At 48.5% G+C, this 25301-nt stretch overlaps 1 protein-coding gene across 1 annotated transcript in view; it reads right to left on the reverse strand.

The window, feature by feature from the left end:
* LOC146869437 (E3 ubiquitin-protein ligase TRIM39-like) overlaps nt 1–25301 on the reverse strand; it is a 343733-nt gene that overhangs the window by 99334 nt on the left and 219098 nt on the right. The window contains exon 4 of the mRNA XM_085599841.1: nt 21634–21656. Coding sequence (XP_085455967.1) covers nt 21634–21656 — 23 coding nt within the window. The remainder of the gene's footprint in view (nt 1–21633; nt 21657–25301) is intronic.

Consider the following 25301-nt stretch of genomic DNA (forward strand, 5'->3'; position numbering starts at 1 on the left):
CGAGTAGGAAATATTTCGAGAGTTGTTTCGATTGCTAGAAGTTTTCTGCTGGAGCGGAAAAAAGTTCATCCGAACCCAATGGCGGAAAAAAACAATCTGACGATGGAGTGGATGCCCATGCGCACTGTTGACCAGAGGAGGAGTCACCTATCTCGTGACCAAAAGGCTTCTTCCGAAGACAACAACAACCTGCAATCATCCAAGCCCAACACCAGATGGCGATCTTATCCTAAGTGAGTGATCTGCAGCTCATATGCCCCGAACAAAGGGGTTTCCCAGTGGTATTGGGTATTCATTTCCGCAACAGATGAGAAAATGGGAGTCCCATACATGCGCTGGGAAAAGGATCTTCTGGCGCTAGCTAAAGAGCAATTATAGAGAGTATCTTTAAATCTGTTATACACTCTGATCCTAGGCATACCTGAAGATAAGAGGAACCCCACATCCGGAGGCTCCGATTTCATTAATGATTATTCGTGAAACCAGCAATTTAACCTGAATTGAGCCCTTCTATCTGCATCGCAACTAATCTAACCCTGAAAAATAGAAAGTGACATCTGGTTATTCACAGACATCACTGAACTTCCTTTGCCTGTCCAAGCGACGCATCATTTTCTACTTTTGTCCATCAGACTTACAGTACATCTTTATTGAAATCCCAAGAGGACTTTGCTCTCTATATTCCACTATGTATTACCAGCGTTCCATCGTCATGTGCTTTTGAGATCACTTTTGATATATTGCACTGCCTTTATTGACTGTTCATCATTATAGGTCTCCTATCCATATTAAAAATTCATCCATTGTCCTTATTGTGGCTCTCTTCCTGACGAAGGCACCTTGGGTGTGCCGAAACGAGCATAGAACTCCACCAGTCATTTGAATTTGTGCCACTCCATTCTCAATTGACAGTGTTCTTTATATATTGTGTGGATTTACCACTCATTGACAATGTGTTACCATTTCAACAATGTTTTTAATTTATTTTTTGGTATGGTTGTGAGTTAGTTTGATGGATATGAAAATGAATGAATGATTTTCAACCGTCTAAAAATGTAATACATGCTAATTTTTGTATTTTTGATAAATTTATCGTTGTTCTGTGGTTCTTTCTGAAAATTATCATATATGTAAGAGTGAATATGCTACTTACCGGTATGCATCTGTTCTTGGCATGTAGGGCTGCTGACATTCATATCTGTGCATAGATCGCCGCCTAGTGTTGGGTCCGGATGTTTGCACGTTATTGTCCTGGAAGAGTCTTCGAAGTATCCTTGGATAGGTGACTCCTCCCCTGGACTACAGTGCGCATGGGCATCCTCTCCATCCTCAGATTGTTTTTCGCCATTGTGGCAGTGATGGAGTAGATACAGAAAGTGATGACCATGCTATACAGTAATTCTGAGAGCTGCAGCTGCTACAGGCGCCGGGGAGGAGGGCGGGCGATATGAATGTCAGCAGCCCTACATGCCAAGAACAGATGCATACTGGTAAGTAGCATATTCAGTTCGAGGCATGTGGGCTGCTGAATTCATATCTGTGCATAGAATACATAGCAGTGCCCTCTATTAGCGGCGGCTACCAGTGCCAGCTGCAGCGGTCTGAAAAAGTGTTTTGAGAACAGCCTGTCCTACAGCTGCCTGCTGTTTTGACTGCACGTCTACACAATAGTGTTTTGTAAATGTGTGTGTAGTGGACCATGTGGCTGCTCTGCATATATCATGCAGGGAAATATTTCCTAGAAAAGCCATGGAAGCCCCCAACTTGCGTGTTGAGTGGGCTCGTGGTGGAATAGTTAATGTGCGTTTTGCCTTTTGATAACAGATTTGAATACACTTAACTATCCATCTGGCTATCCCTGCTTTGGAGATGGCGTTACCTTTGTGGTGTGGAGCAAAGGCAACGAACAGTTGTTTTGTCTTCCTGAAGGGTTTAGTCCTGTCGATGTAGTACATGAGGGCCCTCCGTACATCTAGTGTATGTAGTGCCCTTTCTGCGACAGTTTGTGGGTTTTGGAAGAAAACGGGCAGTTCAATAGTTTGATTCATGTGGAACTGCGATATTACTTTGGGCATGAATTTGGGGTTGGTACGTAGTACGACCCTGTTGGCGTGAACCTGTATAAATGGCTCTTGAACGGTTAGTGCCTGGAGTTCACTAACTCTTCTTAAGGAAGTGAACGCTACCAGGAAGGCTACTTTCCAGGTAAGGAATTGAATCTCGCATGAGTGTAGAGGTTCAAAGGGTGGACCCATCAGGCGTGTGAGGACCAAGTTGAGGTTCCACATTGGAGCCGGTGGGTGGCTTGGTGGAATGACTCGTTTGAGTCCCTCCAAGAATGCTTTGATGGCAGGCACTCTGAATAGTGAGAGGTGCTGCCTGGTCTGCAGATAGGCTGATATTGCGGTCAAATGGACACGTATAGAGGTGTACGCCAGATTGCATCGGTATAGGTGTAAGAGGTAACAGATGATGTTTTGGATGGATGCGTCCAGCGGGTTAATGTCATTATTACCGCAATAAATGACGAACCTTTTCCATTTGGCTGCATAGCAAGCCCTTGAAGTGGGTCTCCTGGCCTCCTTGATGATGTCCATACAGCCAGGTGGCAGGTGAGCCAAACTCTAGGACTTCAGGAGCCAGATCGCCAGGTTCAGCTGTTGCGGATCTGGGTGCTGAATCTCTCCATGGTTCTGCATCAAATGCGCGGGTTTGATCCGCAGCCTTTGATGCGGCACCACGGAAAGTTCGAGGAAGGTGGTGTACCACGGCTGGCGTGCCCACGTGGGAGCAACTAGGACGAGTGTCAGGGAGTGTTGTCTGAGTTTGCGGGCCACCAGCGGTATTAACGGCGCTGGGGGAAAAGCGTACGCAAATCTGCCGGACCAGTTCATCCATATCGCATTGCCCTGCGACTGCGGATGTGGGAACCTGGCGGCGAAGCTTTGGCATTTTGCGTTTTCGCTTGTCGCGAATAGGTCTATCTCCGGATGACCCCACTGCTGGAAGTACGGTCGGAGCACTGATGGGTGTAACTCCCACTCGTGCATCTGGTGGCTGTGTCTGCTGAGCAGATCCACCATCTGGTTGTCCTTGCCAGGGAGGTGTTCCGCCATGAGGAACATGTTCCTCTGAATGGCCCACTTCCACATGCTCTGAGCCAGATGAGACAACTGTGGAGAGTGTGTTCCTCCCTGCTTCTGTATGTAGTACATTGCGGTCATGTTGTCCGTCCGGATCAACACGACCTTGTTGCATAGATGTACTTTGAATGCCTTCATGGCCAGGAAGATTGCCATCAGTTCCAGAAGGTTGATGTGCATCTTCTTTTGTTGTGTCGTCCATAGTCCCTGCACTGTGTAGTGGAGTACATGAGCTCCCCTTCCCTGGAGAGACGCGTCCGCTGTCAGTACTATCTGTGGGACAGGCTCTTGGAATGGTCGGCCCTTGCAAAGGTTTTGTGGATTCCACCAATGCAGAGAGTTGTATGCCCGACCGCTCACCAACACTAGGTCTTTCAACTGTCCTTGAGCCTGATTCCACTGACGTGCTAGGCACTCCTGAAGCGGGCGCATATGTAATCTCGCGTGCGGGACTATGAAGATGCAGGAGGCCATCATGCCTATTAACTGCATAAACACTCGCGCTGGAAGTGAGTGATTGGGTTTGAACTTGGAGATCAGCAGTTGTATGCTGTTGATCCTCACTAAATTTGGCTGAGCTGTGGCCGCCAGAGTGTCTATAGTCGCACCTAGGTACTGTTGTACGTGTGCGGGCTGGAGATGGGACTTTGGGTACTTTAGTGAGAATCCCAGACTGTGAAGAAGGTGAATGGTGCGGGACATGTGGCTGGCACATTGCTGGGCTGACTTCGCTTGAACGAGCCAGTCGTCTAGGTAGGGGTAGACGTGTATATGCTGCCTCCGTAGATGTGCTGCCACCGTAGCTAGGCACTTCGTGAAAACCCTGGGCGCTGTTGTCACGCCGAAGGGAAGGACTTTGAATTGATAGTGCTGCCCCTGAACAGTGAACCGGAGGTATTTTTTGTGTGAGGGGTGGATGGGTATGTGGAAATACGCATCCTTGAGGTCCAGTGTGGCTAGGAAGTCTCCCTGCTTGAGAAGCGGAAGGACTTGCTGTAGAGTGAGCATGTGAAAGTGCTCTGAAAGAATGTACTGGTTCAGGGGTCTCAGGTCTAATATAGGTCTGAGTGACCCGTCCTTTTTTGGAATTAGGAAGTAGAGGGAGTACACCCCCGTACCCTGCTCGTGGATGGGTACGACCTCTATAGCGCCTTTTAGAAGCATACTTTGCACCTCTTTCTGTAAGAGCGTTAAGTGCTCTGAGGACATAGGACGGTTTCTTGGTGGTATTGTGGGTGGAGTGGAGGTTAACTCCAGACAGTAACCGTATTTTACAATATCTTTGACCCACCTGTCCGTGGTGATGGAGTTCCACGTGGACAGGAACCTTTGTAGCCTTCCCCCGACAGGTGTTATGTGGTCGGGAGGAAGGGAGAGGGCGTCACTGCTTGTTCTTGGGGGAGGACCTGGTGTTGCCGTAGCCGCGTCCTCTGCCCTTTGTACTGGAGCCACGATATCCACCCCGGGTGTTTTTATCGTAGGTGGTCTGTGTATTGCCTTTGTTATATGTTTGTTGTGACCCCTGTCCTCTACCTGCTCCCTTGTTTCCGGGGCGACGAAAGGAGCCGCTCCGAAAGGACTGAGTTTGGAGAGCGCCCATGGACTTTGCAGTGTCCGTGTCCTTTTTTATCTTCTCAAGGGTGGTGTCAACCTCTGGCCCGAATAAATAGTCGGGGTTGACAGGCTGGTTGAGTATATTGTTTTGTACCTCAGGCTTGAATCCTGAGATTCGTAACCAGGCATGTCGTCGCAGCATGACGCTTGTGTTTATGGCCCTGGCAGCCGTGTCTGCAGCATCTAGTGCACACTTGATGGAAGCATTCGTGAGTAGCTGTCCTTCTCTGATGAGCATTTCTGCGCCCTCCTTGAACTGGTCAGGGAGATGTTGGAATAGTTGCTCCAGTGTGTCATAGTGCGCTCTATCATAGCGAGCAAGGAGCGCTTGAGTGTTGGCTATGCGCCATATGTTGGCAGCTTGGGCGGCAACTCGCTTGCCAGAGGTCTCTAACACCTTGGACTCTTTGTCCGGGGGAGGAGCGTCACCTGTCGTTTGCGAGTGTGCCCTTTTGCGAGCATTCGCTACGGCAATGGAGTCTAGTGGTAATTGGCCTCTGATGTAAGTAGGGTCCCCAGGTGCTGATCGGTATTTCTTATCAATCCTGGGGTTTATCACTCGTGCCCTGGTGGGTTCCTTGAAAATGTCCTTGGCTGGTTTGAGGACTCCTTTCAACATGGGCAGAGTCTTTACATGCCGTTCTGAGGATGCGAAAGTGTCCATAAGAAAGTCATCTTCGACGGTGTCAGAGTGAAGCTGCACCCCATGGTTATTGGCAGCACGTTCAATAAGAGCGTTGAAGGCTGCAGTATCCTCTGTGGGAGATGTTTTTGCCCCATAGAGTTGTGGGTCCTGTGCGTCGAGAGGTGCACCTGGGTCTACAGGGTCGCCCCAAGTGTGATCAGGGTCCTGCTGGTCATCAGGGTCTGTGTCTCCATGGTAGGGGACTTGGTCATCCATGTAGTCCTCCAACGCATCTGTGTCGGAACGTGTGGGGGAGAATAGTTGTGGATCCTGGTAGGATGAGTGGAAAGGTTCATAAAGGAGAGGTTCTGATTCTACAAGCAGCTTCCTTTTTAGTGGGATCCTGAAAGGGTCCAACGGTGGTTCCGAAGTTATCCTTCGCTCGTGGAGAATCATCCTGCCAGTGTTGGCGTCGATGACACGTGACGGAGACGTCTCAGCAGGTGTAATCGTAGTCTGGGTGACCCGTGTCCTGTGTTGGAACATTTTCGGGATTGTTGACGGAGGCAAGCCAAAGGTAATGTTGGCTGGCACCGAAGAGGCTGCTGGAGCTTCGATCGGACCGGAACCCGACGGGTCCTGGAGGGCAGCCTTGGTTTTGCTGCTTTGTGTCGCACCAGGTCGTCCTTGGAGCGCCTTTGAGGCTTTGGCACCGACCAGGTTCGTAGAGGCGGCCGTGGACTTTTTCGGCGCCGGTGGTTCATCGAGTCGAGGTGCGGAGATGACCGTCGACGTCTTCGATGCGTGAGGCTTTGGTGTCGTCGAGGGAGCGATGCAGCAGGCGGTGCAGCCCTCGGTGTCAGTGGCGTCGGTGCCGGGAGCCGAGCAGGTTTGTCGGCGCCGAAGGCCTTTTTCCGTTTGTCGACTCCGACGTCGCCCGCTTCAAGTTCGGCACCGAAGTCTCTCTTGGTGCGGTCGGTGTCGACGCGTCGCGCTGGCGTCGAAGGCGTGGAAGGCCTCGATCCGACCAGCGTCACTTTCGGTTTCGTTGGAACCGGAGCAGCTTTCGGTTTCGGTTTTATGGAAGGGAAACCAGCTGGTTTAAGCGGTAATGGCTGCCGCTGAATGTCCGAGGCCGGGCCCGAGGGCGGGGCCGAAGAACTGCGGGATGGGTCTCGGGTAAGGCCCGAAGGCGATCCCTCGACCGGAGCCATAGGCCGTGGAACTGGGCCTTCTTCGGTCTGAACAGGTAGGCCTTGTTCATCATTGGAGCTACTCTCTTCGGCCCCTAAGGCCTCCTCGTCGTCTCCTACCTCGGTGTCGTCTTCACCTCTGTGGAAGAGTGATTCGTCGACTTCGTCTGATCCGGATCCGTGTTCGGAAACGGGACTGGAGGGTAAGACTTCCAATTCTTCGACGTCTTCGGCCTCGTTGAAGATGTCTGCTGGGGCCGGTGCCGCGTGCTGCGCCTCGAGTCGCGCCGCTCGTCGATTCCGTAGAGTCTTTTTTGAACGGAACCGGGCACAGGCCATGCATGTCGATTCGTCGTGGTCCGGCGAAAGGCATTTGTTGCACACCGGATGGACGTCGATGTGTGGGTACTTCGCATTGCATACCGGACACCTTTTGAATGGCGTCCTCGATTCCATCGTCGAAGTAGTCGATGAACAGGTAAATGCGAAAAAAGTCGGTGCTGAAAGTTCGTAAACTAACAAGGTTGTATCGAAAACCGATCGATAAACAGTACCGACGCGAACTAAAGGCCTTTTGGCCTCGACAAAATATTTTCCTAACTTGAGCTAAGATAGCACATCCCAACCCAATGGCGGAAAAAAACAATCTGAGGATGGAGAGGATGCCCATGCGCACTGTAGTCCAGGGGAGGAGTCACCTATCCAAGGATACTTCGAAGACTCTTCCAGGACAACAACGTGCAAACATCCGGACCCAACACTAGGCGGCGATCTATGCACAGATATGAATTCAGCAGCCCACATGCCTCGAACCATTAATTATGGTCTACATTTTGGTTGCCTTAAATCTGTACATTTATTAACTCTGATCAAACCAGTACCACTTAAAAAGAATCATTTGTTTACTCTCCATAGACCTTATTGGTCACCGTCGGGTGGGAATACCATAGGGCTGTAATGAGAGCGTACGGCTTTGGAGGTCAATATCTAAGATGGATACAGGCCTTATATGATTCCCCAACTGCTAAAATCAGTTATGCTGGCTTGATCTCCCCAGGTTTCAAAATACTTAGGGGCACGCGACAGGGGTGTCCACTTTCACCCCTGCTGTTTGCGCTCTCCATGGAACCGTTTATAAACTCTTTACTTACTCAACCCCATATTACTCCATTGGAAGTCGGTTCTAATTTTCTGAAAATCACCGCATATGCCGACGACATCGCTATATATTCCACCGAAGTAGAAAAAGCTCTTACAACAATAATTGCAGAATCTAATACCTTTGGACTAATTTCAGGTTATAAATTACATCTAAGTAAAACTCAGGTAATACTAAACTACCAACCATCGACATTTATACAAGGTACCTGCCGGGTGGCGACATATTTAGGGGTTAAAATATCAGCCAAAGTAAGTGATATAAATACATTAAACTATGATGTTTTGTTGAAAGAAGCTGCTGGCCTCCTTAAAAAATGGCATAAGATACCCTTAAGTCTAATAGGTCGGATTAATTTAATTAAAATGAAGATCTTGCCAAAATTTTTATACTTATTTAGATCTATACCCTTACGGGTCAATAATTTTTTTTTTAAGAAACTTGATGGGATCCTTAGTAGCTATATCTGGGGTTATAAGAAAGCTAGAAGATCGCTTGCCCTGCTTAAATTACCAATTAATAAAGGTAGTTTAAATTTCCCCTTTTCAAGCTGTATTTCTTGGCAACTTTTTTGGGACGCCTCCGTAGTCTATTCATTCCAAATAACTCATACTATTACCACCAATTCTTGTTGGGTACTGACTCTAACCAATTTCTTGCAAGAACTAACGACCCTAACTATTTTAAAAGGGTTACGTTTAAGACTGCCTGTGAGACAGTTGCGGTATGGAAATCCTTATTAGCTATATGTAAAACATCGTTTTTTCATTCAAAGCTTTCTCTGTGGGGTAACCCTGGTCTACCAGGAATATTTAACGACTGACATGGGACTGCTTGGGCAAATTTGGGAATTAATTGTTTGGGAGACCTTTATGGCAATCAGGGATTTCTGAACTTTACAACACTTAAACTTCTCTTTAACTTAACCGAAGCTATGCGATTTAAATATATCAAAATTAGAGACTATTTGGTTTGCAAAATGAAAATCAATCAAGTTCTGGATTCAGATCTATGGACATGTTTCTATTCAGATAAACAGAAGTCACTAATTAGTAGGGGCTATAAATGCTTGAATAATTTTAAAGAGGATATCTGTTCCAAAATTGCTTTGAAATGGACATCTAGACTTGGGACCAACATTACCTCTACCAAAATTTCAGCTTCACTCTGCAATATAAATAGAGTGGTTCAATCTTCGAACATTAGAATTCAGTTATATAAAACCATTTGTTCTCTATATTATACCCCATTCAGAATTTCCAAATGGTCTCCAAATTCTATATCAAATTTACGATCCAAGTGTCCCAAATGCGATCTTTTTGCGGCTGATATCACTCATATATTTCTTACCTGCCCAGCTTTATCTGAGTTCTGGTCTGGATTTGAAGATATTTTGTTGCAAAAACAGATCGTTTTTGGCTCTCTTTCGCCACTGTCGGTTTTATTGGACATACAAACTGTGAACTGTCCACACAAAGACTTATTAACTGTATTATTTTCTTGTGCTAGATTGACAATTGCTAGGGCATGGATTTCCCAGAAACCCCCACACATTCTGGAATGGTGGTTTCTGATCAATGAAATTTATACTATGGAGTGTGCTGTTGCTAAAACGAGAGGATTGAAATCTTTGAAAAAACTTGAAAAGATTTGGGGAACTTTTTTCTAATCCTTTTCATGTCTCTATTATTTATTTATTTGTTTGGCCTATTTAACATCAAATGTATAGATTTTCACCATCAGCTATTCTTTGTTTTCTTTTGTTTTTCTTTTTGTATGTTTTACATGTGTTGTCAATAAAAATATTTTCAAAAAAGACCTTATTGGTCACCAATGAAGTTGGCTAAGATCACTTAGGAACCATCAAAATATAAGTGCGGTGACACAGAGGCGGATGATATACGCATGTTCGTAGACTGCCCGTTATTTGCCTTCTTCTGGTGGTATGCAAGTCAGGTGTTTCAAGAAATTATTGGCTGCGAAGTTAAGGTAAGCCCCTGCCTGATCGGATTTGGGATGGACTTGTGCCCGTACTGGGATCAGGTAAACTTGGATCAGGCCTCACTGATATTTTTTCTGATATCGCTAGCAAGAACGGAAATCTTTAAGAAATCGATTACTCCCGACCCACCAAAGGTGTTCATTTAGCCTATGGTGGTTTCATAGGATCAGCATTCCTATTAATTTTATTAATTATAGGTAAGATTGGGGGGCGTGGCCAACAAGATGGCCGGGAGGCAGCACTAAAAGAGCTCCAGCCCAGACACAGACATACTCCATCCTCCTGCCGCCCCCTCGACTCTGAAAATCTTGAAACTGATCTCCGGATAGGGTGGCGCCAGGGGGCATGGAAATAGTGACACCCCGGAGCTGTCTGCAACGCGCTGATGCACAAACCGAGGAGAGGCCTACAAGTCACTACAGCTCTGCTGGAGACCAGGTGGCCTGCCGAAGCTGTGGGGCGGACCTGGGGAGCTGCCGCAAGGAGGTGAACGGAGTGTGGGTGGTAAAGCAGGATGGCTGATACCCCGATAGTGGTGGGGCCGGCCTGCTGACAGAACCCACAGCCTGTAATGGAGCTCCGGCACGCCTCCGCTCTTGGTGACTGCCTCGCCACGGAGAGGCCCCAAACATGGTGGCTGCATTGATTTACCCCCCCTCCTGAGGCCGAGTGCGAGAGAGACTGTGACCGCTGATCCCCTGGACATTGCAGGCGCTCCTACATGCCGTGGTGGAGATGAGTCGCGACAAAGGTGCGCCCTGGTGGATGCAAGGGGCCGGGGATGCTGGGGATGGATCCGGTGGTGGCCCTGGTGGACTCATGGTGCTTGAGGTGGAGCTTTTCTGTGGACCCCCCCAGGTGCTGTGCAGAGGTATGCCTGCAGGGTATAATAAATGTGGCTGCACACAAGCGAGAGGCTACCAGCAGTTGTTTATTCGCCCCACCCCGGGATTGAGGGTCGTGCAGAGGAGCGAGAGGAGACTAGCAGTCAGCCTTGGCAGCGTGGAGGTGAACTGGACTGGACGTGAACCCACACTCTTGGTGGCCGGTCCCATTGACTGGTGAGTGGGCTGTGTGACTTGCAACCTGCCATTGATCCTGACATTCTCCTCCTGTAGGATTTTCGCTGGTAACTAGCTCTGAACTAGGAGCATGGCCTCCACAGTCACATGACTGCCTCGTGCGATCCCTGCACAGGCATCTGAACACCGGACCCTGGATTTGAATCCGAACTGTAGGTGACACCAGGAGGTGGGAACTCTGTATCCTCTGTGCTGCTGCACCCCGCTGCTACTCCTGGAGTCCCTCACACAGCTTACCTGTGGAGAATTGGACTGGCACCACTGGTGGCATTCATTCTAGACACACAAGGTGTGGGGAGCGACCGCAACTGCAGCGCTTTCGCCAGAAATCCTGGAGATATTGAGGGAGAGAAAGTTGCAGGTCCTCAAGGTGGCATGGGTAAGGACAAACTGTGCAGGGGCAGCAAGCAGACAAAGATTGACCAGTTCGCGGTACAAGGAGCGGGTACCACCACCACAGTCTCTTGAAGAGGTGGTATAACCTGCAATGGAGCCATCAGGGGCCCAGATTCTGGCAGCAGTTGAAGCCTCAGACCAAAACCGAAGCCATGGCCATAGACAGGAACCTCCTCCGCACTGACCTGCGCACGGTAGAGGAGCGATCAGTGGAAACGGAGACACAGGTCACGGAAGTGTGGGGGGAGATCTCCACATTGAAGGTGACGGTGGCCACCCGGGCGGTCTGCTTGAGTCGATTGGAGGCACGGATGGAATATGTGGAGGGCTGGTCCTGCAGATGTAACCTTTGATTTATGGGATTCCCCAAGGGTAACGTCCCAGAGACCTTCATGGAAGACTGGATCAAGACGGCACTCACAAACGTGACACTATTTTTTGTGGTGGAAAGGGCCCACAAGTCATTGGTCCCACCGCCGCAACCAGGAGCTCGACCCCGAAGCAGAATAGGGAAATTTCTCAACTACAGAGAACGGGATAAACTATTATGAGGGGTTGGGAGCCATGGAGCCCGATATTTGTAAATAGCAGTATACGAATATTCCCAGACTATACAAGAGCTGTCCAATTGCAATGGCAGTCCTTTAGTGTCAAACAAAAGCTAAGAATGATTGGCTTGAAGTATATGTTGCCTTATCCTGCCAAACTGAAGGTGCTGCGGGATGGACGTTCTCATTTTATCATACTACCAGAGAACACTTGGGACTGGCTGGAGGTCCATAGTGCTGAATGTCAGCCTTCGACATCTACGGGACGGGCTCGGGATTCACTGTGGCAGAAAGAAGGCCCCTCGGCTACTTCAAGGAGACAAAGCCAACGTAGACGCCGTTCCAGATCTGCTGTGAGAGCGGTGGTGCAATCTGGTGGTACTCTGGACATAGCAAAACAATGACAGGAGTGAGAAGCAGCCAGGGCCTTAGTTGAGGCAGTTACCTCTGCTGCTTCCTCAAGCACAGAATCAGATCCGTTGGGGACTCACGAACACCCGAGCGTGCAGATGGTCGAATATGGACACATATTTATGGACCACACTGAAGGTGCTGTAGAATGATGTTGCACTTGCCCCTGGAGTGACAGGTATGAGGAGGGCTGGAGGGGGAATGCCACCCAGTAGTACGACGGGACTGATTAGTCTGTTTGTTGAGGCTCCCCCTGGGACACTCGGTCATTGTTGTACGGACTTTAAGTGAGGTGTGATAAGATGAGGTGGTGGCAGTGATAGAGGTCCCGGGTCTTTCACCCACCAAGCGGCCAACCCTCCCCTTTTCCCTGGCTCTATTATACTTTACTTCTTGTTTTTCTCCCATACCTTCTCCCATTTCTACTTTTCTGTGGTGTGACTGATTACCTGACTACCAGTGTGAGAACCTCAGGGTATTAGGGAGTGGAACTGCTGATTGAACCGCCCCCTGGGGTGAGATCTGACTGTTTTCTGCCCCTAAGATATAATACCAGTTTAAACCCAATAGGGGGATTGTACACACACTGTAGTTCAATTGAGACTGTTTTTGGGTGGGTGGGAGTAGCATTATGTGTGGGAGGACACTAACCAAGTTGAAAGGTGTTTACTCGGGTGTTATAATGGGAGTCGCATATGGTTTGGGGATATTATCGTTGTTGAAGCCTCAGTTGTGTGTCTGAGGGTGGCGGGGTTTGGGAATGGTGTGGGGAGGAGGTGTCTGCGGAGGAGGCGAGCGAGGGGAGGTGGGATGTTACGAGATGGGTGCAATTTTCAATTTGCCACATGGAATGTGAGGGGTCTAAACTCCTTTGTGAAACATTATAGAACACACATCTATCTTAGGAGGATGGGAGTTCATATAGCTCTCCTCCGAGAGACACATATGTTGGAGACAGAAGCCCAGAAACTTCACAAAAAATGGAGGGGACAGCTTTACTCATCCACTTATTCATCCTATGCCAGAGAGGTAGCCATATGGGTGACTTGGGGCTCTTGTTTCAGCTGAGTGGCCGGGTTGCGGACGTGACAGGATGCTACATACTCATACACAACCTATTGAATGGCCGGAATATCTGCTTGCTTAAAGCAGTGACAAGAGTGACTTTTTCAAAGCCCTAGAAATGGAATTATATACTCCATCCGGAAATTCACGAGACAACTATTCGTACATTGGCCCTTTTCATTGTATTCCGCTACACATGGAATCACTTCCCTCGTCTCACCTGGGTGACCAGTTTTCATTCTAAACTGGTCTACTTTTATATGTTATTTGCACTTCCCTTTTTACTACTCAGGAGACTTTGCTCTCCTTACGGTGTACTGATTTTTGGAGAAGTGTGGCTCAATGATTAGAGCGGCAGACCCTGATGCAGAGGTCTAGCCCGGGACCAGGGTTCAATTCCCTCCCTCGGCGGGTCTTGGGCTCAAAAATTCCACGGACCTGATAATTCTCGCCTCGGTGCCATTCCAATCATGGAGTCCCACTCTGCAACTCTGGGCAATAGCTTGCTTAATCTCCACAACGGCCCCCACAACGCTAAGGATGCCTGGCCTCCACCTTGGGGGTGCCCAGGAGTGGACGCCTCACAGGGAAAGCCAGGATGGGTTCCACAGCGGTATTCGTACAAGCGCCTTGAGACCCTTGCGGGTGAGTAGTGCGCTATACAAGTATCAATTTACAATTTACATTTTTACTTTTCTGCATAATCCTATATTTTCCTCAGCATAGTTGCATATACATGCAGATTTATATATATTTTAAATAGATTCCGACAAGATCTTCTCTGTATCTATCGGACTACTTTTGGACATTGTCCTTTCTACAGGGCGCTCAGGTATTCTATATTCTTATTAAAATCGCACAACTAATATATATTCTTTCCTTGCATGCAAAAAGGAACACCAAATGCACATATTTATTTGTATCTTAGAGAGCACAATGCATGCAAAATCTAGTTTTTCACTTGTATTGAATATGCTACTTACCAGTATGCATCTGTTCTTGGCATGTAGGGCTGCTGACATTCATATCTGTGCATAGATCGCCGCCTAGTGTTGGGTCCGGATGATTGCACATTGTTGTCCTGGAAGAGTCTTCGAAGTATCACGAGATAGGTGGCTCCTCCCCTGGACCACAGTTCGCATGGGCATCCTCTCCATCCTTAGATTGTTTTTCGCCATTGTGGCAGTGATGGAGTAGATACAGTAAGTGATGACCATGCCATACAGTAATTCTGAGAGCTGCAGCTGCGACAGGCGCTGGGGAGGAGGGTGGGCGATATGAATGTCAGCAGCCCTACATTCCAAGAACAGATGCATACTGGTAAGTAGCATATTCAGTTTGAGGCATGTGGGCTGCTGAATTCATATCTGTGCATACAATACATAGCAGTACCTCCTATTAGCGGCGGCTACCAGTGCCAGCTGCAGCAGTCTGAAAAAGAGTTTTGAGAACAGCCTGTCCTACAGCTGCCTGCTGTTTTGAGTGTACATCTACACAGTAGTGTTTGGTAAATGTATGTATAGTGGACCATGTGGCTGCTCTACATATTTCCTGTAAAGGAATGTTTCCCAGGAAAGCCATGGACGCCCCTAACTTTCGTGTTGAGTGGGCCCGTGGGGGAATCGTTAGTGTGCGTTTAGCTTTTTGATAGCAAATTTGAATACATTTAACGATCCATCTGGCTATCCCTGCTTTGGAGATGGCGTTGCCTTTGTGTTGTGGAGAAAAGGCAACGAAAAGTTGTTTTGTTTTCCTAAACTCTTTAGTCCTGTCTATATAGTACATGAGGGCCCTCTTTACATCTAGTGTATGGAGCATTCTCTCAGCGACATTTTGTGGATTTTGAAAGAAAACAGGCAGTTCAATAGTTTGATTCATGTGGAACTGCGATATTACTTTAGGCATGAATTTGGTGTTGGTACGTAGTACGACCCTGTTTGCGTGAACCTGTATGAATGGCTCTTGAATGGTTAGTGCCTGGAGTTCACTAACTCTTCTTAACGAGGTGATTGCTACTAGGAAAGCTACTTTCCAGGTGAGGAATTGAATCTCACATGAGTGGAGAGGTTCGAAGGGTGGGCCCATCAGTCTGGTGAGGACCAAGTTGAGGTTCCACACCGGTGCCGGTGGGTGTCTTGGGGGAATCACTTGTTTAAGTCCTTCCAAGAATGCTTTGATGGCAGGCACTCTGAATAAAGAGAGGTGCTGCCTGTTTTGGAGATAGGCTGCTATTGCGGTTAAATGGATACAGATTGAGGTGTATGCCAGATTGCATCGGTATAGGTGTAAGAGGTAACAGATTATGTTTTGAATGGATGAGTCTAGCTGGTTAATGTCATTATTGGTGCAGTAAATGACAAACCTCTTCCATTTAGCTGCATAGCAAGCTCTGGTAGTGGGTTTCCTTGCCTCCTTGATGATCTCCATACAGTCAGGTGGCAGGTTTAGGTAGCCAAACTCTAAGACTTCAGGAGCCAGATTGCCAGGTTCAGCTGTTGCGGATCTGGGTGCTGAATTTCGCCATGGCTCTGCGTTAAGAGTGCAGGTTTTATCCGCAGCCTTTGATGCGGCACCACGGAAAGTTCCAGAAAGGTGGTGTACCATGGCTGGCGCGCCCACGTTGGAGCAACTAGGATGAGTGTCAGTGAGTGCTGTCGCAGTTTGCGTGCCACCAGCGGTATTAATGGCGCTGGGGGAAAAGCGTACGCAAATCTGCCGGACCAGTTCATCCATATTGCATTGCCCTGCGACTGTGGATGTGGGAACCTGGCGGCAAAGCTTTGGCATTTTGCGTTTTCGTTTGTGGCGAATAGGTCTATCTCTGGATGACCCCACTGTTGGAAGTACGGTTGGAGTACTGATGGGTGTAGCTCCCACTCGTGCATCTGGTGGCTGTGCCTGCTGAGCAGATCCGCCATCTGGTTGTCCTTGCCCGGGAGGTGTTCTGCCATGAGGAATATGTTCCTCTGAATGGCCCACTTCCACATGCTCTGAGCCAGATGAGACAACTGTGGAGAGTGTGTTCCTCCCTGCTTTTGTATGTAGTACATGGCAGTCATGTTGTCCGTCCAGATCAACACGTTTTTGTTGCACAAGTGTACTTTGAATGCCTTCATGGCGAGGAAGATTGCCATCAGTTCCAGAACGTTGATGTGCATCTTCTTTTGTTGTGTCGTCCATAATCCCTGCACTGTGTAACTGAGTACATGAGCTCCCCATCCCTGGAGAGACGCGTCCGCTGTCAGTATTATTTGCGGAATAGGCTCTTGGAATGGTCGGCCCTTGCAAAGGTTTTGTGGATTCCACCAATGCAGAGAGTTGTATGCCCGACCGCTCACCAACACTAGGTCTTTTAATTGCCCGTGAGCCTGATTCCATTGACGTGCTAAGCACTCCTGAAGCGGGCGCATATGTAGTCTCGCGTGCGGGACTATGAAAATGCAGGAGGCCATCATGCCTATCAACTGCATGAACACTCGCGCAGGAAGGGAGTGTTGAGGTTTGAACTTTGAGATCAGCAGTTGCATGCTGTTGATCCTCACTAAATTTGGCTGAGTTATGGCTGCCAGGGTGTCTATGGTCGCGCCCAGGTACTGTCGTACGTGTGCGGGTTGTAGATGTGATTTTGGGTAATTTAGTGAGAATCCCAGACTGTGAAGAAGGTGGATGGTTAGGGACATGTGGCTGGCACATTACTGGGCTGACTTTGCCTGAACAAGCCAGTCGTCCAGGTAAGGGTAGACGTGAATGTGTTGTCTCCGTAGATGTGCGGCCACTGTAGCTAGGCACTTGGTAAAAACCCTGGGTGCTGTTGTCACGCCGAAGGGGAGGACTTTGAATTGATAGTGCCGTCCCTGAATAGTGAACCTGAGATATTTCCTGTGTGACGGGTGTATGGGTATGTGGAAGTACGCATCTTTGAGGTCTAGTGTGGCTAGGAAGTCTGCCTGGCTGAGCAGCGGGAGAACCTGCTGTAGGGTGAGCATATGGAAATGCTCTGACAGAATGTAGTGGTTGAGGGGTCTCAGGTCTAGTATAGGTCTGAGCGACCCGTCCTTTTTTGGGATTAGGAAGTACAGAGAGTACACCCCTGTCATCCCCTGCTGGTTGACGGGCACGACCTCTATTGCACCTTTTTGCAGCATACTTAGCACTTCCTGCTGCAATAATGCTAAGTGCTCTGCGGACATAGGACGGTGCTTTGGCGGTATTGTGGGTGGAGTGGAGGTTAATTCGAGACAGTAACCGTGCTGGATAATATCCCTGACCCACCTGTCCGTGGTGATGGTTTTCCGCGTGGACAGGAACCGCTGGAGTCTCCCCCCGACAGGTGTTATGTGGTCGGGGGGAAGGGAGAGGGCGTCACTGTTTGTTCTTGGGTGAGGACCTGGTGTTGCCGTAACCGCGTCCTCTGCCCTTGGTGCTGGAGCCACGATATCCACCTCTGTTGTTTTTATCGTAGGCACTCTGTGTGCCCCCTTTAGTGTATTGCTGCTGTGACCCCTGGCCTCTAGCTGCTCCCCTGTTCCCGGGGCGACGAAAGGAGCCACTACGAAATGTCTGCGTTTGCAGAGCCCCCATTGACTTCGCAGTGTCAGTGTCCTTCTTTATTTTTTCTAAGGTGGTGTCAACTTCTGGGCCGAATAAGTAGTCGGGGTTGACTGGCTGATTCAGGATGTTGTTTTGAATCTCTGGTTTGAATCCGGAGATTCTCAACCAAGCGTGTCGGCGTAACATGACGCTGGTGTTTATCGCCCTTGCAGCTGTGTCGGCAGCATCTAGTGCGCACTTAATGGATGCGTTGGTAAGAAATTGTCCCTCTCTGATGAGGAGCTCCGCTGCCTCTTTGTAGTCGTCTGGCAGATGCTGGAGTAGTGACTCTAGCGTGTCGTAGTGTGAACAATCCTAGCGAGCCAGGAGGGCCTGTGTATTGGCAATGCGCCAGATGTTTGCTGCTTGAGCTGCAATTCACTTGCCTGAGGTTTCCAGCACTTTGGACTCTTTGTCCGGGGGAGGAGCATCACCTGTTGTTTGCGAGTGGGCTCGTTTGCGAGCGTTAGCAACCACCATGGAGTCCAGAGGTAACTGACCTCTAATGTACATAGGGTCCCCGGGCGCAGGTTTGTATTTTTTTTCAATCCTGGGGTTTAGCACCCGTGCCATGGTTGTTTCCTTGAAAATGTCCTTTGCAGGCTTGAGAACACCTTTCAACATGGACAAAGTTTTGACAGTTCGCTCGGAGGAGGCGAAAGTGTCCACTAAGAAGTCTTCCTCAATTGTGTCAGAGTGGAGTTGTACTCCATGACTGGCTGCAGCACGTTCTATGAGGGCATTGAAGGCGGCAGTGTCCTCTGTGGGAGATGTTTTTGCGCCATAAAGCTGCATGTCCTGGGTATCTGTTGCGGCACCCTGGTCTGTAGGGTCATCCCAAGCTTGATCTGGGTCCTGCTGCTCTTCAGGATCGATGTCCCTAGGGTAGGTGGTATCATCACCTATGTAATTCTCCATTGCGTCCGTGTCGGAGGGCGTAGGAGAAAAGGACTGGGGATCCTGATAGGAGGTGTGCAAGCGTTCGTATCGAACCAGTTCTGACTCTGCTGGCAGTTTCTGCTTCAGAAGGATTCTGTAGGAGTCCAAGGCCTGCTCTGGCGTGACCTTCCGTTTTCGGAGTATGAGTCTGCCAGTGTTGGCGTCGATGAATTGAGACTGTGAAGGCTCAGTAGGAGAGTGTCCAGTAGATGGGGACTTTGTCTGGCGGACACGTGTTCGGATCTCGAACATCTTCGGCGCCGTGGATGGCGGCAAACCAAAAGTGATGTTGGTTGGTGCCGAGGGTGCCTTTGGAGCCTTGTTCGGGTCGGGGCCCGACGTGGACCGGAGGGCTGCCTGTTCCCTGATGCGTTGCAACGACGCCGCACCGAGAACGCCGAAGGTTCTTTGGTGCCGAGTGGTTCCGTAGAGGTAGGTGTCGACTGCTTCGGAGCCACAGGGTCATCGATCCGATTAGAGGTATCAGCGGTCGTCGGAGCCGATGACTTGGCGCGTGTCGCTGTCTTCGAAGTGGACTCAGATGGAGCGGCCATTTTGACTTTGGTGGTCGGGGCCGACTGCTATGGTGCCAGGGGCCGAGACGCTTTTGTGGGACCGACGGCCTTCCTTTTCGGGTCGGTACCGATATCTGCTGCAGCGAGTTCGGCGCCGAAATCCCTCTTAGTGCATTCGGAGCCGATGGTCTGTGCTGGCGTCGAAGGAGTGGAGGTCTTCGAGGGCGTCGAGCCGACCACTGCCAGTTTCACTTTTGGTTTCGGTGGAACTGGTGCGACGATTGGTTTCGGTTTCATTGAAGGGAAACCAGTCTTTTTCGGTAATAATGGCTCGTGCTGGATGTTCGAGGCTGGGCCCGAAGGCGGGGCCGAAGAACTTTGGGATTGATCTCGGGTAAGGCCCGGAGGCGATCCCTTGACCGGAGCCGTAGAATGACGCACTTTGACGGCCTCCGTATCGACGGGTAGGCCTGGCTCTTCACTAGAGCTATCTTCTTCGGCTCCAAAGGCTTCATCGTAGTCTCCTACCTCGTCGACGGCTTCTTCCCTGTGAAAAAGCGCTTAATTGGCATCTTCCGATCGGGAATCGTGTTCGGAAGCGGGGCTGGAGTTTACTTCTTCCACGCTCTCAACATCTTCGTCCTCGGTGCTGAAGATGTTGGCCGGTGCCGGTGCCGATTGCTGCGCTTCTAATCTCGCTGCCCGTCGATTCCGGAGAGTCTTCTTGGATCGGAATCGGGCACAGGCCATACATTTCAATTTGTCGTGATCCGGCGAGAGACATTTGTTGCATACCGGGTGGACGTCGATGTGTGGGTATTTGGCGTGGCATACAGGACACCGTTTGAATGGGGTCCTTGATTCCATCGTCGATGTAAGGTCGATGTTCGGATTAAAAGGATCCGAAAAACTGGAAGAAGTTTCTAAACTAAGCAATAAAGCAGTCGATACCGAGCGGGAACAGTACCGACGAAAACTAAAGGCCTTTTGGCCTTAAACTAAATTTTCCTAACTTGAGCTAAGATAAGCACATCCGAACCCAATGGCGGAAAAAAACAATCTAAGGATGGAGAGGATGCCCATGCGCACTGTGGTCCAGGGGAGAAGTCACCTATCTCGTGATACTTCGAAGACTCTTCCAGGACAACAACGTGCAAACATCCGGACCCAACACTAGGCGGCGATCTATGCACAGATATGAATTCAGCAGCCCACATGCCTCGAACTATAAGATATACTGGCATTCCCTGTGGCCCCCTTCCTTGTGTTCTCATCTTTTGGTCAACATCACCTATCATGGGTACCGCTTTTTATGGCTTTGGGTGAGCTGACGCTACAATGCATTTTTACACAATATCCCCAGTGCGTTGTGACCGGCGTATATAATTTCATGCCACTATTATCCTTCGCCTCATCACTGCTATATGAGGTTGACACATATGAATTTTACGTAAAAGATTTCATGAGAGATGATGTTCCATTCCAATGTATGTATATTTTAAGCAGCCTTGACAATGCCCAATGGACGAAACATGGGTCGGCTGCTTGTGCTCGTATAGACCAGATATTGGCCGTTCCTGCTGATATATAAACCGAACATTGTGGAAACTACAAATGGAATAAGATAACTTCACAAAAAAGGGCAAATAATTTGATGGACTTCACATTAGGACTACTTTCTTTATTAAATGGCCTTTCTATGTGTGCTCTAGTACTTATTATTTTTTTGTAATTGTTGACAAGGACATTGTCCTAAGCAGCTGAACACCTTAGGTGGCAGGGTGTCTGCAGTACCATGGTAGCACCTCTACCCCATATGAAGATATATGTGTATGATCCAACATCCCTGACAATAGTGCTGAAAATTGGATCTGCAATTATTGTGAGCATAGCCACCATTTGTGTCTGTACAGTTAGGAAATCTTGACTTCGTTTTTGCACAACTCTGATTTGAGTAAAACGTAAAGAGATCTTTCCAGAATGTGTTTGCGTTTTCTGTGTGTTCAGGTTACTTTTCTTAGGACTTCAGTTAAGCTTTAAAGATGCAAATAGGTTTTGTGAGGACAGCAACTCATTTTTGGTGCAATTATTTCAGGACTCACAGGAGTCTTTTGACAACCCGCAGGGATTTATGAAAATTTAAGGGTTTCCTGATGACACAGGGGAGTTTACTGAGAAATTAAGTTTTCAGGAGAGTCTGAGGACTTAAAGGTATTTTTCAGAACGTGAAGTGATTTTATGAGGGTTTGAAAGTTTCCTAACACTTTGTGTGAGCTCAGCAGTGACATTCACACTGCAGCAGTGAGACCTGCTCCTTACACACTGATAGGAGGATAATAAACCAGTCTTACCTGCTTAGGGTGCTTCTAACATCCTGAAAAATAGAGAAAGAAATACAGAGAAATCAGTTTCCACAGGAGATCTTAAAGTTATGGCAGTATTTTTAGGAGTGACACACTTCTATTTATGGTTAAAAAACAGTGACTGGGGTCACATGACAGCACATTCTGGGGTATCGCACGACTAAGCACAGAATGAGGGATTCTGAATGAGGTCACATGATATACCAGAAACTGATCTTCGGAATGGTATTGACATAGCACAGTGTAATTCTGAATGGGGTTATGAAAACACAGCACATTATGATATTCTGAATGGAGTCACCAGACACATTGTATGATGTTCGCTACAGGGTCACATGCATGGGCATCATTTAGGGATTGCCAGGGGTCGCAGCTGTGACTCCGGTCTTACCCCTGGCAATGCTTGTGCGACTTCTGGCTTCAGAGGTAGCAAAATGAATACCGAAAACACAGTGGAAGCTCGCCTTTATGGGAGTCGTGCTCTGCCTTTGTTTTCAACCAATTTTATATTAAACTAATAGTGAATAATAGATTATTATTCACTGTTAGTGTAGTAAAAAATGGGGCACGAGGATCTAGAATGAGAAATTCTGTAGCAGACGTCTTAAATAAAAAAAAATGCTTTTAAATGTATGTAGGGTACGTGCTTGGGGATCGGAGTGTGGTTGTCTGTGAGTGTGTTTGTACATGTGAGCATGAATGTTTGTCAGTAAAAGTGAGTGTCAGTGACAGGTAGTGTGTGAGAGCCACTAAAAGTTAGTGAGTGAGAATAAGTGAGAATGAGTGGCAGTGAGCAAGAGAGTCATAATGAGTGACAACAAGAGTGAGTGCACAAGTGAAAAAGTATGAGTGAGTAGGAGTTCGAGTGAGTGTGAATGAAGGAGAGAGAATGAGTGATACAGATTGTGTGAGAATGACAGTTAGAGCACGTGAGTATGAGTAAGTATGCTGGAGTCAGAGTAAGAATGAGTGAGAGTGAGGTAGACTGAGTGAAAATGAATGATTGAGTGTGATTGAGTAAATGTGAGTGAGAATATGATCTAATGCTTGCTAGTCTGCCATTGGTTCTTAAGTACTGAAGGTAATTTGTGGCTTATAGAGGGACCCATAGAAAACTTCTACTGCTGGAATACTGGAGGCAATTGTAGGCATGGACAAGCACCCGTGAAAACCACTGCTACTGGCGCACTGGAGGCAATTGTCGTCATGGGCAGGCACCTGTGAAAACTACTGCTACTGGCATACTGGAGGCAATATTCGGCATGGGCAGGCACCTGTGAAAACCACTGCTACTGGCATACTGGAGGCAATTTTCGGCATGGGCAGGCACCTGTGAAAACCACTGCTACTGGCGCACTGGAGGCAATTGTAGGCATGGGCAGGCACCTGTGAAAACTACTGCTACTGGCGCACTGGAGGCAATTGTCAGCATGGGCAGGCACCTGTGAAAACCACTGCTACTGGCACACTTGAGGCAATTGTTAGCATGGACAGGCACCTGTGAAAACCACTGCTACTGGCACATGGCAGGCAATGTTTGGCATGGACAGGCACCAGTGAAAACCACTGCTACTGACACACTGGAGGCAATTGTTGGCATGGACAGGCACCTGTGAAAACCACTGCTACTGGCACACGGCAGGCAATGTTTGGCATGGACAGGCACCTGTGAAAACCACTGCTACTGGCACACTGGAGGCAATTGTCGGCATGGGCAGGCACCTGTGAAAACCACTACTACTGGCACACTGGAGTCAATTGTCGGCATGAGCAGGCACCTGTGAAAACCACTGCTACTGGCACACGGCAGGCAATTGTTGGCATAGGGGGTAACTGTGACAAAATACAGGCACTAGCTCATGGGAGATGCTTCTTAGCATAAGGGAGGAAAACCATGACATACCGGGGCAACAATCACAAAATTCTTGTCCTGATGTATTAGATGTAATTCCACCCAGCTTTGGTTTATCTATGGGGGCATTGCCACCCTGTATTTGCTGCCCGCCTGGACCTTAATATGCATTTATAAAGTTTATATTACAGGCCACGGTGCTTATATTACAGCCGTGAGCCGGCTGCACATTGCAAGCAGCAGACTTTCAATTTATGAGTGGGCGGGGGGCAGGGCATCATTATAGACGTCACTGGAAGAGTGTCTGGGTCTAAAGATGTGCAAGTGCGCATGTCAGGGTGAATGGGTGTCTTCCTACGACTAACCTGACATGCGGACATAAGGCTTCTCCTACCCGCACAACTTTAGTGAGCCAGGGATCACATCTGTAGCCTCCCTGGTCTCCTAAGGAGCGCTGACTTTGCCTGCTACAGCCAATCCCGACGGTGCTCTTATGCTGTGAAGCAGCTTCTTGATTGGCTCAAGAGGCGAAGAGCAGGCCTAGTCCTGGAGGCAGCAGGTTTGGCTTTACAGAAGGACATGGCCAATCACAGCATGGCTTTATTATGAAATCACGCAGTGATGCGTCATTTTCTATCCCGTGCTGCCTTTCCTTCAGTCGCTCTACTGTTACCGCCTCATCATCATGCCCAGCCCAGGGAGTAGCAAAGACGAGGGTGGGAAGCGCTGTGAGTAAGTAACGGATATGGTAATAAGGAATTTGCTACTTACCAGTATGCATCTGTTCTTGGCATGTAGAGCTGCAGATCTACACACTTGTGCATAGATCGCCATCTGGTGTTGGGCCCGGATGTTTGCAGTTGTTTTTCCTCTTGGAAAGTCTTTGGAAGTCACGAGGTCGGTGACTCCTCCTTTGGATAGTATTGCGTATGCGCTTCGGCTCCATCCTCAGATTGTTTTTTCGCCAGCAGGGAAAGATGGAGCGTAGTAATAACAGTGAAGAGGCCCATGTGTGTGGTATCTAAATAAGATAAACTAGAACAGATACAGGCAGCCGTGGAGGCGGGTGGGCGTGTGTAGATCTGCAGCTCTACATGCCAAGAACAGATGCATACTGGTAAGTAGCATATTCCGTTCGAGGCATATGAGCTGCAGATTACACACTTTTGCATAGATTATATAGCAGTACCCATCCTTAGCGGCGACCACCCGTATCTGTTGCAGTGGTTTGAAATAATGTTTTGAGTGCAGCCTGGCCCACACTAGCCTGTTGCTTAGTTTACACATCTACACAATAGTGTTTAGTGAAAGTGTGCGGTGTTGACCATGTAGCTGCTTTGCAGATATCATCTAATGGGATGTTTCCTAGAAAAGCCATTGAAGCCCCTATTTTACATGTAGAATGGGCTTAGGGGGAACGGATAGCGTTAGTTTTGCTTTGTGGTAGCAAATCTGAATGCATTTGACAATTCACCTAGCTATCCCCGGCTTGGAGATGGGGTTGCCCTTGTGTGGTGGAGAGAAAGAGACAAACAGTTGTTTGGTCTTACGGAAAGTTTGTGTTCTCTCGATGTAGTAGAGTAAGGCTCTAGTGTGTGGAGAGCTCTTTCTGCAACGGTCTGGTTGCGAGAAGAATACTGGTAGTTCTACAGATTGGTTTAGGAGAAAGGGAGAAATGACTTTGGGGAGGAATTTCGGGTTGGTACGGAGAACAACCTTGTTATGGTGCATTTGTAGAAAAGGTTCTTGAATGGTAAGTGCTTGTATCTCACTGACCCTTCTGAGGGAAGTGATGGCAAAAAGA

Source organism: Triturus cristatus, chromosome 1_1 (genome assembly GCF_964204655.1).
Source record: "Triturus cristatus chromosome 1_1, aTriCri1.1, whole genome shotgun sequence".
NCBI classification, from domain to species: domain Eukaryota; kingdom Metazoa; phylum Chordata; class Amphibia; order Caudata; family Salamandridae; genus Triturus; species Triturus cristatus.